Here is a 15,414-nt window from a genome sequence, read left to right as displayed (position 1 = left end):
TAGAAAATAACTTATAAAATATAAACTAACATGTGGATCAATTGAAATTACGAAAATTCCACTACAAAGATTTTCTTCACGGTTCACCGTGTGAGACGACGAGGTCGCTATAATTGTGTTCGCTTAATTAGTCTAAATTCACGTCTGTCCCCCCCCCCCCCCCGCTCTTTTGAAAAATTCTGGCTATATAGGCTTATAGTAGTAGAGTGAAAGAGAGAGAGAGAGAGAGGCAAAGGGGGCATGATACTCTCACAATTTTACAGAAAAACATTAAAAGTTCGCCGTGCTACATTATAGGGGCATGATACATTCCATTGCGTTTCTCCCCTTTCATATTATTTTCCATCCTGTCAAAATGTAAAGTGCATTATGCAACGATTTGAAAACAGAAGACTTCATTTCCCCTCCAAAACAAATACAATCATACATTTACCCTAAATATAAATATTTCAAATAAGTATGTTTCTTTGATTCCGTCATCAATAATTACGATGAAAATGAGAGTCTATGCAATTTAAGTAGGCTTACAGCGGTACAGAGTAATGGAGAGGATCTCGCAATATACGTAGCCAATTTGAGTTCAGTTCATCTCAGTTCAACAAAATAATATACATGTATATCTTTTTCAACAACTTTTTATACAGCTTATATTTCAATTATAGTTATAATATTGAAGTAAACGGGCAACATGTGAATTTAAGTCACTTTACTTTTTTGCACTATTTGCATCTGTGTTTTAAATTTTTATAGGATTTGATTTGATTTATTCTTGTTCATTTGGTTTTCAGACTGCCCCCCCCCCCCTGGTAAAAAAAAAGATGGTAACGTTAATTCTACCTAAATGACCCCCTCCTCCTGGCAAAAAAAGAAGAACAAAATCAAACTGGGGGGGGGGGGGGGTGGCGCGTAGGAGTCCGGGGGATGTTTAACATTATAACATGCCCATATGAAGTACCACATGTGATTTTTAGGGGCAAAAAAGGGGGAGGCCGGGGCATGGTCTCTTTGTCCAGGCGCGGATGACATTCTCCAGGAAGACCTTCAGTACACCGCGTGTCTCTTCGTAGATGAGACCAGAGATCTCTTTCTTAGGGGAGGGGGCCCAACTTTTTTTTTTCCCGAAAATTTGAAAATCGCGCCGGCCGAAATGTCGCTCAGTGGGGGGGGGGGGGGGGGGGGGGGGGGGGGAGGGGGGGGGGGTAGTTGGCAAATTTTTTTTTTTGGTCCTCAAAATTTTTTCAATTTGCCACCCCCTAAAAAGGTAAAAATCACGTGAATTTACAAGATTTTTTTCTCAAGGGGGGGGGGGGGGGCCCGGGCCCCCTGGATCCGCCACTGTGTCCCCCCCCCCCCCGCCCCGACCCTCTTTTCAACTCTGATAAGTGTCATTTCTTTGTTGGTGCCCCTCCCCCACTTTGGAAGACGTTCGGCCGCCCCTGCATTGGGGACAATTAGCATCGTGATATTTTCTATTTGCTGTAAGTTGTAGCCCCGGCCTACTAATTATGTCGGTGCTAACTTTGGCTTTAACTGCAGAATATGTTTTGTTCAGTAATGCAATAGTGTTTATGTTGTAGTACATGTAGGGCACACATTAAGGCTAGCAGACGACGAACGACGGCTGGACCTAGCAGACGTCATAGCCCTCAACTCTAGAGGGCGGCATTCCACTTCAGACACGCTGCACACTAGCACTGCCAGACACCATAGAGACTCTTTGCCAGACACCGACTGAATCTCTTCTAGATCTATGGATGACATTACCCACAAGGATTTCAGGTGAGTGATAAACAGTCAGTGATGTGTGAGAAGTAGGTGCTCGTGTCTACTTTAATGTCAAATGAAAGCCCTGGTCATGTCAGTCTGGCTGACACAAGTCACTCAGCCTCATGCAGTGAGTGTCAGCTCAGATCAGCGCAGCACTGTCATGTCTCTGAGCTCACTCCAGCAAAGCATAACAAATAGAGTCCATGCTATTGTGTATTGATCTTTAGTACTGCATACTTGCTGAGAGGCAGGTATTTATACACAAATCCACACACCACACACACATAGACTACAGGGAAATGGCGTCAACCGTGGACCAAGTTAAGTACTTGTGTGTGTGTGTGTAGGTAATCACCAGCAACCGCGGACCACTCCATAGAAAACTACATCAAACCGCGGACGTACCTCCTATGGGATGATCCAGGTAGCGAGCGCCTCTCCCGCGCAGTCAAAAGGGGGCGCTGTGACATTTCCCGATACACATTGGACTGATCCAGTCGATGTTGCCTACACGCTGTGACATCTTATATTCAAACGCCCCCTACGTCATAAATTTGATACGGCGGAACCGGTATCGCAACCGTGGACGGTCCCCCATTGCAGGTACGTCCGCGGTTTGAGGTAGTTTTCCTACGCACTATTGCATAGACTGCACACAATGGGACCGATGGGGCTGATCGGAAAATGTTGACTCTAGTTTAGACTTGCAATTTAAATTTTTAAATTATTCTCTTTAACATCAGTAAGTTCAAAAAATTGTATTTTACTGCTATTTAGGGGACATCAGTTGTCTCTAAAGTACCGATTTTGAGTGAAATCAGTTGAGTTTTGTACAGTGGTGTTTGAAATGTTGAGAATTAAAAGCACAGCTTTTATTACACAGCTAGAAATAGGATAGTAAAGTAATGCAGCTATGTGTGACTGAGCTGAGAGTGAGAGACTGTAGTCAGTAGGCCTACTTAGCAAGTAGGCCTACCTACGTCATACATGATGTACGTAGACTATTCTATAGCGTATAGGGTCTAGGTCTAGCTTTTGTGCAGTCTACAGTACACTCAAGGCAAGGCCAAGATAAATTAATAGGCGCTTTTTCAGAAATGTATCCAAAATTTTACCCGTAACTGAAGTACATTACTAAATATTCATTAAATGTCCAAATGAAGATCATTAGTTAAAATTCGTTATATTTATTACCTGTTTCGTGTCAATTTTCTTGTTATTTTTGGAGTATTTTTCGGGAAAACTGATAATAGTATACACTTTTCCACCACTCCAACAAGGCATAGAGAGTCAATGCTGCGAAGGATACACTCCGCAGTTCTCCAATCCTGGAGGAAATCAAGAAGAAGAAGAAGAAGCTAATGCGTATTGACCTCTAACATTGCATGCTTGCTGTGAGGCGGGTATTATTATACCTATACACAAATATACACACCACACATTATTGCATAGACTCTACACAGTCATGTCGATGCAGCTGTAAGCAAAGTTTGACACTAGACTTACAATTTGAATTTTTAAATTATTCTTTTTAACATCAGTAAGTTAAAGAAAATGTATTTTACTGCTATTTAAGTGTCATCAATTGTCACTAAAGTACCAATTTTGAGTGAAATCAGTTGAGTTTTGTACAGTGGTGTTTGAAATGTTGAGAATCAAAAGCACAGCTTTTACTACACAGTCAGGATAGTGATGATCCTATGTGTGTTTTCCACAGGTTTCACGGCAAACCGCCTCACAATACAAGTGCATACTACCGATGGTGGGTTGCGGGCTCAGATCCTCATTACGGTAGATAACTTCACACAGGCGTGTGCCCGCCCGCAACACACCATCGGTATGCACTGTTATTTCGCAGACATTTTTTTTGGTTTTTTTTTGTTGTTACGTGAAAGAGATTTGATAGCTATAGTAGAACCATTTTATAAAACAAATAATACACAGGTCTTTCGTTTGTGACGTTATGGTGATGCAGCGCTATTTGGATATTCACAATGGCACAAAATTCACTCGGCTATGCCTCATGAATTTTGCACCATAGTGAATACCCTCATGCGCTGCATCGACCGTAACGCACTCACACCTGTGTATTATTTGTATAACAGTTGATCTGGAAAACAACTGCACTGTATAAGGAAATGGATCTGCTTGCTATAAATAAAAATTAAAAAAATATTAATAAATCAATGTTAAAGTTTCAAATATGAGACTGGCAATAGAAAATCCTGAAGCTTTCGGTCTCAGTTTAGTTAACACTTGAAGAAGTCACACCCCCCCCCCCCCCAAAAAAAAAAATGTATATTATCTGGAATGAAACTAATGGAATTGTTGTTTAATTACACAAAACCTTCAAGTTCACAGACAATCAGACATCTCATTGAAACGTGTGTTAATCATTGCAACAAGATGTATATTGTTGGTGAACTTTTGCTTTTGTGATCATACAATTGTATGCTGCCCTGGGGGAGGGGGGGGGGTGTTTTACAAAGATCTTTCAATCACCGGTAGACTACAGTTGAAGAGTTACTGAATGATCTAGCAAAGTATGTTCTCCTTAAAAGCATCTACGTAAGATCGAGAATGCACATTTGCTTATAAGCCTCATTTTGTCACAAGTCATCGAAGCTCAATGATAATTTATGTTCCTCTTTGTCTTGACAGCTAGAGTAGTCTGGTGCAGGAGTAATGGATGATGATAGATCCAAATGGTGTTTCCACACTCTGGGTACATACATCAATCATGATGATTGGCACAAAACACCAGAGGGCAAGGACTACTTTGCAAGTATCCTCAGACATGGCAAGAGGAGAGTGTTTGGTAAGAGGTTAATCATGGTTACATATTGAGTGTGATTATTAAACAAGCTGGGAATGTTTTGTAGACCTGTATAATATGTACATGTACATTGCTGAATGATGCGATGCCATTTAGTCTACTTTAGACCGTGAAGGCTGCAATTTTTTCCCCGATAACTATGGCGTTTTTTAATGCCGCAAAGTGCAATGATTATGCACAAATTTCTTTTTCGTGTGCCAGATTTCTCCAAATGAACATTGGGATTCAGATTTTGCGTATTTTTGAAGGTAATCTTAAGATGTCTATTGCATAGTGCCCCGCACCACGTGAACGCAAATGACAAACTAGGCCATTTTGGTGCCTCGTCCCACGCCCTAAAGTAGACCCAATGGCAATATGGCAATCATTCAGCAATGTACGTACATGTCTTCAAAACATTCATAATGTACATGATCAAGCAAAAGGTGTAGGGTACACAATTATATGTTTATAGAGCAATATAAGAAAAGCAGTATTTCTTCAGAAACATAAATAAATGACATGGACTACTAAATGCCCTGTGGTCTCAACAAAAATCTACTTTTACAACTTGACATTTTATGTTTCAGTTAATATATTATTTATTTCACAAACCATGATAAAACATTGTATACATGTAAATGATTATCTGATGGTTCAACAAGTTCAAAATCGCACAAGATAATTGAATAATACAGAGAAATATTCCTTTTGTAAAAATATTGAGGGGGTAAATAATATTGTGTGCTACATTAAAAATGGTTTGAGAGGCATTCCTACAAATCAAGCATGGGGCAAATTGCATTCTGTGGTGGTGGCGTGAAAGTCCTTAATTTTTGTAAGGGGGTCAAAATCCCCCTCCTCCCCTCCTCCCCTCCTCCCATCCTCCCCCAGTAACAATAGAGATGAATTGAATTTCCTCGATGGGAAATGAACTTTCATTTTTTAACTTGTACCTTTTGTTATAGGTTGTCTGGAGAGTCCATTGACATTGGTACCATCCCATCTAGAGCAACCAAAGATAATGAAATACAAGCTGTGTTTGGTTGGAAAGACTGGCGTAGGAAAGAGCAGCACAGTGGCCAAGCTATGTGGACAACGAGTCCCTACCACCCATGTTGAAACACCTGGTAAAATTGACATCTGTCTTGTTTTGCATTTGTAGCTTTATTGTATTGTATTGTATTTATTAACATTTATTTCCTTCTCAACAGCACAATATAAAACACAATGTATATATACATGATATATGTAACAATTATTTCAACATAAGAGTATACAGTAATTAATTCAGATACGGAAGGAGGCGAAAACCCGGAAAGCGTAGCTTGAGTTGGGAACGCCCATAATAAATTAACACAGTTACCGAAAGAACATTATAGATATTATTATGAAAATTACATTGTATATAACAGAATGTTGATAGGAAAGAAAAAATAGTGAAAGGAAGAGAGGAGAGAATTAAGTATAGGAAGGCATGTTCACTTATAAAGAGAAAGTTACATCAATAAAAAGGCAATAGTGAGAATGAAGCTGCAAATAATAATTGTCAGCATCAGTTTGTCACTACAAAACCTTGGATTATTCACAGTCTGTTATATATATATATATATGTAAGTGTTTGCTAAAGTTTGTAGTTTTAATTTTACTTTTAAATTAATGTGAAAAATGCGCTCATTTTGACTGTTGTTTCACATATTTTTGTTTTCCATGTGTGCCTCAGCATAGAAGTATTAGATAGATAGCACCTTAAAAGTGCCTATTAGTGTTTTTATTATTATCATTGTTATTGTTATAATTGTATCCCCCCGGATCCAGATACCTACCCCCTGGACATCCACCCCCCGGATAACCACCCTCGGTCAAATACCCCCTATAACTACCCCCGAGAACAACTACCCTCTAAGATGACTACCTCGCAGGACATCTCCCCCCCCCCCTCCCCTCGGACAACTAATCCCTAGACAACTACCCCCTAGGACAAATACCCCCGGACAACTACACCCCAGAAAACTACCCCCTAAGACAAATACCCCTAAGACAAATAACCCCAGACAAATACCCCCCAGACAACTACCCCTTAGGACAAATAACCCCGGACAAATACCCCCCAGACAACTACCCCTTAGGATAGTTTTCCAGGGGGGGGGGGCAGATGTCTTAGAGGATGGTTGTCGTAAGGGGTAGTTGTGTGGGGATAGATGTCCAGGTGGTAGTTGTCCTAAGCAGGGCCTCGCGTACACAGATAACGCGTCGTGCGCGCGCCACGCGTTCTTGATTGGCCCGACCTAGCGCCACACGTTCTTAAAAAAAAATAAAAAAAATAAAAAAAATAAAAAAAAAAAAAAAAAAAAAAAAAAATCGAAATTTTGAAAAATCAGAATATTCCGGATGTTCAGGTCCTAGAAATCCCGCAAAACAGAATTTCTGAATTATTTGTAAGAGTTCGCAGGTATGATATTGTGTGCACATAGCTTAGTGCAGCAGCCTAGTCTGTGTGTGTGTTGACCTCAAATCAAACTTTCATTGACGGGTCACAGGTGTATGAATTTCATTTTGAGACGGAGAATTTATTTTACACGAATATAAAGTAAAAGACTTGCAGAAATTTGAGTACTGCAATTTTTGTGAAAATAAGAAAATGCAATATTGTTTTTAATATAAGGAAAATAATTAGGCCTAGGTCTACAGCTTTAAAAAATCCAAACAACTAGGATCATTCTCATTTTGTTTTCTTCGCAACATTGGATAACAAATTTGACAAATTCCAACATAGACAGATAGAATATATTGATAATTTAGATTATTTAGTGCAAGGGTACATATGACAATGACCCGGAATATATTACCATGATAAAAATTCATCAAATTACTTGTACTACTTGCAGCCTGACTACTTGTAAAAATAAAGGGGGGAAAAAAAAAAGAAAAAAAAATTTACTTTTTTTTTTTTTGGGGTGGGGGGGGGGGGGGGGGTCAAATTTTCCCTCGGGTCGCGCGTTTTTAATTTCCTGGCGATAGGCCTGGTCCTAGGAAGTAGTTGACTTGGGGTGGTTATCCGGGGGATGGATGTTCCGGGGGTAGTTGTCCGGGGGGTACATGTAGTTGTCCTAGAGGGTGGTTGACATAGGGGGTAGTTGTCCTAGGGGGTAGTTGACTGGAGGGTAGTTGACTAAGGGTGGTTATCAAGGGGGTGGATGTCCAGGGGTAGGTGTCCTAGAACCTGGAGATGTGTCTTGGTACAATCTACACATCTACACTTTTGGGCTATGCTGCCCTCATTGTTCCGTGTTTTATATATGTCTTTTATGCTCACTAACTGCCACATTACTTGACACATTTCTTTCAAATGTTGTCTAGAGCTGTGTCTTAGTAAAATCTACATATCTTTGGTGTTTCGTGATGCTTATACCTGTGTTCTGTCTGTTATAGGGTCAAAGGTCATATTTTGGTGGCTGTCTTTTGTGCGCTCTATTTGCCACATTTCTTGATAGATTTCTTTCAAATTTTCTACAGAGATTCATTATACTCTATCTACACACATATTGTTTTGGTTATGCAGCTCCTTGTCTTGACAATAGTCTGAGCCACTAGTGGTGATGTCTATGTTATCCTTTTGTTTCAGGGAGGGGAAAGGGGATCTTTGTCCCTCATTCTAACATAACAATGACACAAAAATCGCTGCCACTGCAGGGGGAAACATCTCCTGCTTGGCAATACAGATTGCGATATTTCTAGTTAATAGAATAATAATAACCCATAATAATAATAATTTTTGTTTTTAATCATTATTTTTATTATTATTGTCCTTAATGCCTCGGTCACTTTTGCTCTACAGCTAGGATACTGCGGCCGTATGCCCCCAAAATTGAGAAATACTTGCGGGGGCCGCAGAGAATGTGCGATGGACCAGAGGGTCACGCTAGGGCGTATCCCTATCTTTACAGACTGTACGGGTTGCCGTGGGATTATAACACGAGAGTTATAACTATTTTCATCTCTAGATTCGCCGTAGCGATTAGACACGCCGTAGCCAACTAGCCATGCCGTAGAGTGGTTCTATTGCAACCGTACGTTGGGCGTACGGTAGTCTTGCGTTTTATATACTCCAGGGGTGAAGCAGTAATACCAGTCTGACGGCACGGTCGCTGTATGGTCCCCTTTCGGCCGCCTTGCCGGCACCTTGCGGCTACCTTGCGTGTGCCTTAGTATTTGTCAAAAATTTACGGCCGCCGCAGGGACACTCTAAGGCAACCATGCGTCATCACTTCAAATGCTGTACGGCAGTCGCAGATTTTCTGTATCCACAAATTCAAAATATGCCGTGCGGCTACCCTAACATATGTGACCGCTACTGTATGTGACCGTGCGGCGGTCCTATACTTGCTATTGGCCGTAGATATTTTGGACCGCACGGCCGCGGCGGCAAATGTGAACTAAGCATTACTCTCATTATTGTCTATTACCATCATTCTTCTTATTATTATTAAGGTTATCATTTGTATTATCATGTGTGCCTTCAAGGGTTGTCATCATGTTCATATCTGTGATAAAAATTGTGCAATTGCGAACAGTAGCCACTTAAGGTATTGACAAGTAATAGGAATACAGGTGACCATGCCGACAGTCCCTACAAGGAACATTTGTCACATATTTGTGACACCAGCACACAAAGAGTTAATGAGAATGAAGGCCTTGTGTCTTGTGGTTACTCTTCAAAGATACCAATATTTTCCTTTTTAAACTGAATAACTATGACGGATATTGTTTTTCATTTGTTTTGTAGGTATAATTACATCTGTCACATATTGGCCTGCTAAGCTGAAGCATTCTGGAAAACACGTCATGTTCCGTCTTCAGTTTTGGGATGCTGGTCATGCTGTACAGAGGAAGTTTGATCACATTCATCCAGTAAGTCTTTTTGAATTAGGAGATGGCACTTTTCCACAGATCATCACGATCAGTATTTTGTTTGTAAACTATCAATGGGTTAGGGTTCTCTGTTATAAGAGATGTAATGGCAACATGAATACTTATCTCTGTAAAAGTACTATTTCAGACCAAAATATAGTCCACCTGAAATATGTCAGTAAAATTATATAATGTATTTAATTAGTATTACTAATTAAATACATTATATAATTTCATTGACATATTTCAGGTGGATTATATTTTTTATATATTTTCATATTTGTCAAAAATATTAAACATTTTTGACAAATATGAAATGCTGTTTTAGTTTAGAATGCTTGTAGAAGCATGGTTAATTTAACACCATACATGTATGATGTAACTTCCAAAAATTAACTTATATTTGTTCTTTTGGTAAAGATAATGTATTTACAGTATCTACCTCACCAAAGATGGTGACGGAGGCATTATGTTTTAGGGTTGACCGTCCGTCCCGCTTTCTTGTCATTGCGATATATCTCAAGAACCACTTGAGGTATAAACTATTTATCGCCATAGGAAGTCAATGTTTATAAATTTTGGGTAAGAGGTTCACAGGTCAAGAATGATTTGAGCCATGAACTCTAAACTTTTTCTTAGTATGCATCGCCATAGCTAGAGAAACTGAGTCAATTTGGGGTTAAGAAGGTCAAAGGTCAGCAAGTCAATATACCAGAAAAACTTAAGGCTTTTAACCATGTTATCACGGTCACCATATCAAGAACAAATTTTAGCTATTTTAGCCGGAGAACTTAATACCTGTTTAGTACTAGTATGCATCATCATAGGAAAGTCTAAATATCAATCGCCATGTGACCTTTACATGTATGTTCTCTTCAGATATTTCAAGAATAATTCAAGCCATGATCTAAACTGAATTTATATGGAGGCATATTTGAAATGCAGTCTCATTTGTCTTCTTTTAATATCAACTACTGTTCGCTGCATTTGATGATTTTTTTTTTTTATGATGTCCTTTTTATAATTTCATAATTAGATTTTGAATAGTAACAGAGCATGAAGAAATGGAAATTGACAAAAAGACATTATAATGAGAATTTTAGGATAATAAACTTCTTATTTCTATTTCTTGTGAACTCCAAATGAAAAATTGCCCCCTTAACCAAGATTTGGACCTTTACAATTTTTCATTTCACTAACTCCAAAGTAGTAATATCACCCAAAATCCCTTGTGTTTGTTATAGCTGGGATGTGGTAGGAAAGGAAATGCTCTCCAGATAATTAAAATCTTTCTCACTTCACTAACTCCAAAGTAGTAATATCACCAAAATCCGTCTTTTGATCAGTCTGTTGCTATTATTTTTGTCTTATATTTTTCAATCTACTGCATCCATCCTTTTTCATTTTCATTTTCATTTTCATTTAAAATTTATTTTTGTATCTTCATTACAATGTAGGCTTGCCGGGAGAAGGCCCAAGCAGTGCTTTACTTCTTTTCCTTCATTGACCGTTCTAGCTTTGAGGATTTGAGGACACAGTTTTCCAAGTCATTGTCGAATGAAGATACACCTCTTCTAGTTGTCATTGGTACTAAGTATGACCAGTACAATCGCAGTGAAATTACATCAAGGGAGCTACTTGATTTCCAAAAGCAGTGGCAGGTGCCAATTCTTAAGCTGAAGAATGTATTGAAACCCACAGAAACTAATGCTCTCTTAGCTGGTGACTCTTGTGCTGAGATTGATGACGTTGCCCCAGTGATGAATACACTGGTGGAATACCTATGGATTCATGATCAGGTGCTCTCTGGGAATATAGAGTTAAGTTCAAGTCCAAAGCTAAATACCTCAAGAGAAGAAGAGACACACTCAGCTAGTGATAGAGATAGTGATGAAGATGAAGCAACTTATGTCTGATAAACTCTGATAAAGACCCAGGAGATATCAGAGTATTGGAGTATCTAGACAGAGATGCAAAATGAAGGTTGCTATGTCTAAAATACTCTGATAAATATCCAAGAGATATCAGCTTATTGAAGTATCTAGATGGACATGAAAACAAAGGTTGTTTTGTCTGTAATACTCTGATAATGACCCAGGAGATATCAGCCTATTGGAGTATCTAGACAGAGATGCAAAATTAAGGTTGTTATGTTTCTAATACTAAGATAAAGACCAAGAAGATATCATGGCATTAAAGTATCTAGACAGAGATGAAAATGAAGGTTGTTATGTCTGTAATACTAAGATAAAGACCAAAAAGATATCATGGCATTGAAGTATCTTATGCAGACAGAGATGAGATGTCTGTAATACTAAGATAAAGATTCAAGAGATATGAGCTTATTGAAGTATCTTATGCAGATAGTGATGAAAATGAAGCTTGCTATGTCTGTAATACTCTGATAAAGATTGAAGGTATATCATGGCATTGAAGTATCTAAAAGGACATGATAATGAAGGTTGTACTTGTTACGTCTGAAATACTCTGATAAAGATCCAAGAGATATTATGGCATTGAAGTATGTAGATGGACATGAAATGGAGGTTGTTATGTCTGAAATACTCTGATAAAGATCCAAGAGAAATTAGCTTATTGAAGTATCTAGAAAGAGATGAAAATGAAGGTTGTTTTGTCTGTAATACTGTGATAAAGATCCAAGAGATATTATGGCATTGAAGTATCTAGAAAGAGATGAAAATGAAGGTTGTTTTGTCTGTAATACTGTGATAAAGATCCAAGAGATATTATGGCATTGAAGTATCTAGAAAGAGATGAAAATGAATGTTGTTATGTCTGTAATACTCTGATAAAGATCCAAGAGATATCAGCTTATTGAAGTATCTAGAAAGAGATGAAAATGAATGTTGTTATGTCTGTAATACTGTGATAAAGATCCAAGAGATATTATGGCATTGAAGTATCTAGAAAGAGATGAAAATGAAGGTTGTTTTGTCTGTAATACTGTGATAAAGATCCAAGAGATATTATGGCATTGAAGTATCTAGAAAGAGATGAAAATGAAGGTTGTTTTGTCTGAAATACTGTGATAAAGATCCAAGAGATATTATGGCATTGAAGTATCTAGAAAGAGATGAAAATGAATGTTGTTATGTCTGTAATACTGTGATAAAGATCCAAGAGATATTATGGCATTGAAGTATCTAGAAAGAGATGAAAATTAACTTAGTTATGTCTGTAATAATAATAATAGTAATAATAGGCATTTCTATAGCGCCGTCTATCTAGATAATTCTATTCCGAGGCGCATTTATTATTTCCCAGGCTTTAGCCTTGCTGCCGTTTATACAGCGCTCCAGCATTTCAAGGAAATAATTCCTGCCAGGTACCCATTTACATCACCTGGGTTGAGTGTGGCAAGTGTAGATCAATATCTTGCCAAAGGACATTAGTGCCGCGGCGGGACTCGAACCGCGGACCTTGCGATTCGACAGTCCGGCAACGTATCCACTTGACCACGACACCTATATTGTACTGTTAAAGATCCAAGAGACATAGCACTGAAGTATTTAGATAGAAATAAAAAAAGAATGTCGTTTTGTCTGAAATATACTGATAAAGATCCAAGCGAGATCATGGCATTGAAGTATGTAGATAGAGATGAAAATGAAGGTTGTTATGTCTGAAATACTCTGATAAAGACCAAAGAGGAATCATGGCATTGGAGTACACATTTTGAGATTTGTTTTTACTTACCGGTATTGTAAACAGCTTGATTATTCCAAGACAGATTTTGGTCAATAATGAAACCTAGGTACTCAACATACTTAATTTTTTATTTTATTTCCCACCATCAATGAAAATATCGCACTCATCCATTATATGCACTGTTTTCAAACATTGTTGTGTATCAATAAACGTTTAATTAACATTTCTGTTAGTTTACCATAAATTTAGTGTCTTTTAACCAGCTTGAAAGTATTTTTAAGTCTTCATTTATTCTTTTTACGATTTCCCTTGGATGTTTTGATGAGGTAAATAGAGACATGTCAGCATATAATGATAATTCACTCTTTACAATGCTTGGCATGTTATTTACAAACAGACAATAATAAGGGACCTAGTATAAGTGTCCTGGGGACTCCACATGTTACCTGTTTTCAATCAGATGTACATGTATTACGATTAACAGAAGTGAACTGTTTCCTTTCATCAAAGGAACTTTGAGACTATTTCAGTGTGGGTTGACAAAACCATGCACTTCCATATTTTTTGGTAGGATACAATGATCCACAGTATCAAACGCCTTTTTAAGGTCGATCATTACCAGACCAACAATCTTCCCACAATCAGTTGTAAGTGTAAATCTAAATGATATTTTCCATTTTTTTTAACAGTTCATGAAATCATAAACGAAAACAAAAATATCCCCCCCTCCCAAAAAAAAATAGAAATGCATCGTTAATAAAATTAGCTCACAGCTTAGGTTATTTATAGATAATTTGAATACACTGTTAGTTGTCAATATCTATTTCTCAGTTTCATTTGTATTTTGCAAAACTGATTAGAGAGGACATTGCCCCGTGGTATATAACAGTGGCTGCCACTCCTATCCTATCTATCAGCAAGTGTCAACTTAATGGCAGCAATCGCCCTATACTTTGCAATTACCAATGACTCTTTTCTATTCTCAATTTATATTTCTTTTGTAAATCAACAATTGTCAACTTAATTTAGACAATGACCCCGTGGACTGCAATTACCAATGACTATTTTATATTGCCGATTTCACACCAATACTTGTATGCTAGATGATGAACCTTTTCGAATTGATTCTATAACGTTATTCGTGTATATTTCTCATGTATGATAACAAAAGCATGAGATTGACCAACTGACACAGGTTATGCCACATAGTAGTGAATAGTTGATTTTTTTTTTTTAATTAAAAATTAAGATAGTCAAGATGAGAGCCTTAACAGTAAACGTCAAAAGGACATGATCCATTTTTGAAACATTGTATGAACAAACAAATCAAAACAAAAATATGTCAAAGGGGCTATTAGCTTACAACTTAGGTTATTTATAGATAAATGCGTAAACACTGTTAGTTATTCATCTTGTAGTATTTTCGTCATTTTATCCTTCTTCATTTCTCAATTTCATGTGTTAATCTGCAAACCTGATTTGGGAGGCGATGCCCTGTGGTATATTGTAGTAGATGCCACTCCTATCCTATTTATCAACGAGTGTCAAATTGATGGTGGGAATGGCCACGTACAGTGCCAAGTGTCAATTTAATGGCTGCTATTACCAATTAATGACTCACTCTTATCTCCCGGCAAAGGCCATTTTTCGTAATGTAACCAAACTTAATGCATAAGTCTTTGTGAAGTGCCTCAATACAAATTATATCATTTACCTGATAATAATATTAGTATTTTAAAAGACAGAATCCGAACTGCATACAGATGGTGTATAATATGCGACACAAAAAGTTCTTCGATATTGGATTATAACACTTTCAGATGGCTATTATTTATACATTGTGTGTATTACATTAAGGAGGTATTACTTCAGGAAATTAAACTTTATAATTCCCGTTGAAATAAACCAAATGACGATGAAAGAGATCATAATAAGAGCAATCATTTTGTCTACTGTGGATAGATCGTAAAATTGTTATTAATTGCGTACGTCGTTTATCATAAACAACAATATCACTTGAATAAGTTAGGAAAGAACAAATCCTGGAAGAGGCCACGTGCATGATAGAACATCCATTTCCAATGAGGAAAAGCATGAGTTGAAAAGTAGATCTATCTGACAATGGCTTTTGCCAAAACATCGATTGATATTGAAATGGCCACAAACTTAACGGGTAAAAAATATCTCCATTGATTGAGTGAAGAAGTCTTTTTCTAAATTGAGTGTTATCTGTTCTTGACCGTTGTTTAGCT

The 15,414-nt window shown here is 37.7% G+C and overlaps 1 protein-coding gene across 3 annotated transcripts; it reads left to right on the top strand.

Moving 5' to 3' along the window:
• Positions 1-1,680: 1,680 nt before the first annotated feature.
• On the top strand, positions 1,681-15,083 carry LOC583493 (ciliogenesis and planar polarity effector 2). Of its 3 annotated transcripts, none has more exons than XM_783399.5 (5): positions 1,681-1,779; positions 4,429-4,585; positions 5,551-5,712; positions 9,369-9,493; positions 10,951-15,083. In XM_783399.5, the coding sequence occupies exons 2-5, from the start codon at positions 4,453-4,455 to the stop codon at positions 11,407-11,409; spliced, it is 879 nt and encodes a 292-aa protein (XP_788492.2). In that variant the 5' UTR covers positions 1,681-1,779; positions 4,429-4,452; the 3' UTR covers positions 11,410-15,083. The 3 variants fall into 3 exon arrangements, with proteins under 3 accessions (XP_788492.2, XP_011675035.2, XP_030843216.1); XM_011676733.2 differs by having other exon boundaries at positions 1,705-1,759; positions 4,427-4,585; XM_030987356.1 differs by lacking the exon at positions 1,681-1,779 and adding an exon at positions 2,043-2,370.
• The last annotated feature ends 331 nt before the right edge of the window (positions 15,084-15,414 follow it).

The sequence above is a fragment of the Strongylocentrotus purpuratus genome, unplaced genomic scaffold (assembly GCF_000002235.5).
Source record: "Strongylocentrotus purpuratus isolate Spur 01 unplaced genomic scaffold, Spur_5.0 spur5_scaffold_16, whole genome shotgun sequence".
Classification (NCBI taxonomy): domain Eukaryota; kingdom Metazoa; phylum Echinodermata; class Echinoidea; order Camarodonta; family Strongylocentrotidae; genus Strongylocentrotus; species Strongylocentrotus purpuratus.
Note: the sequence above shows the minus strand (reverse complement) of the source record. Positions and strands in the feature narration are given on the sequence as shown.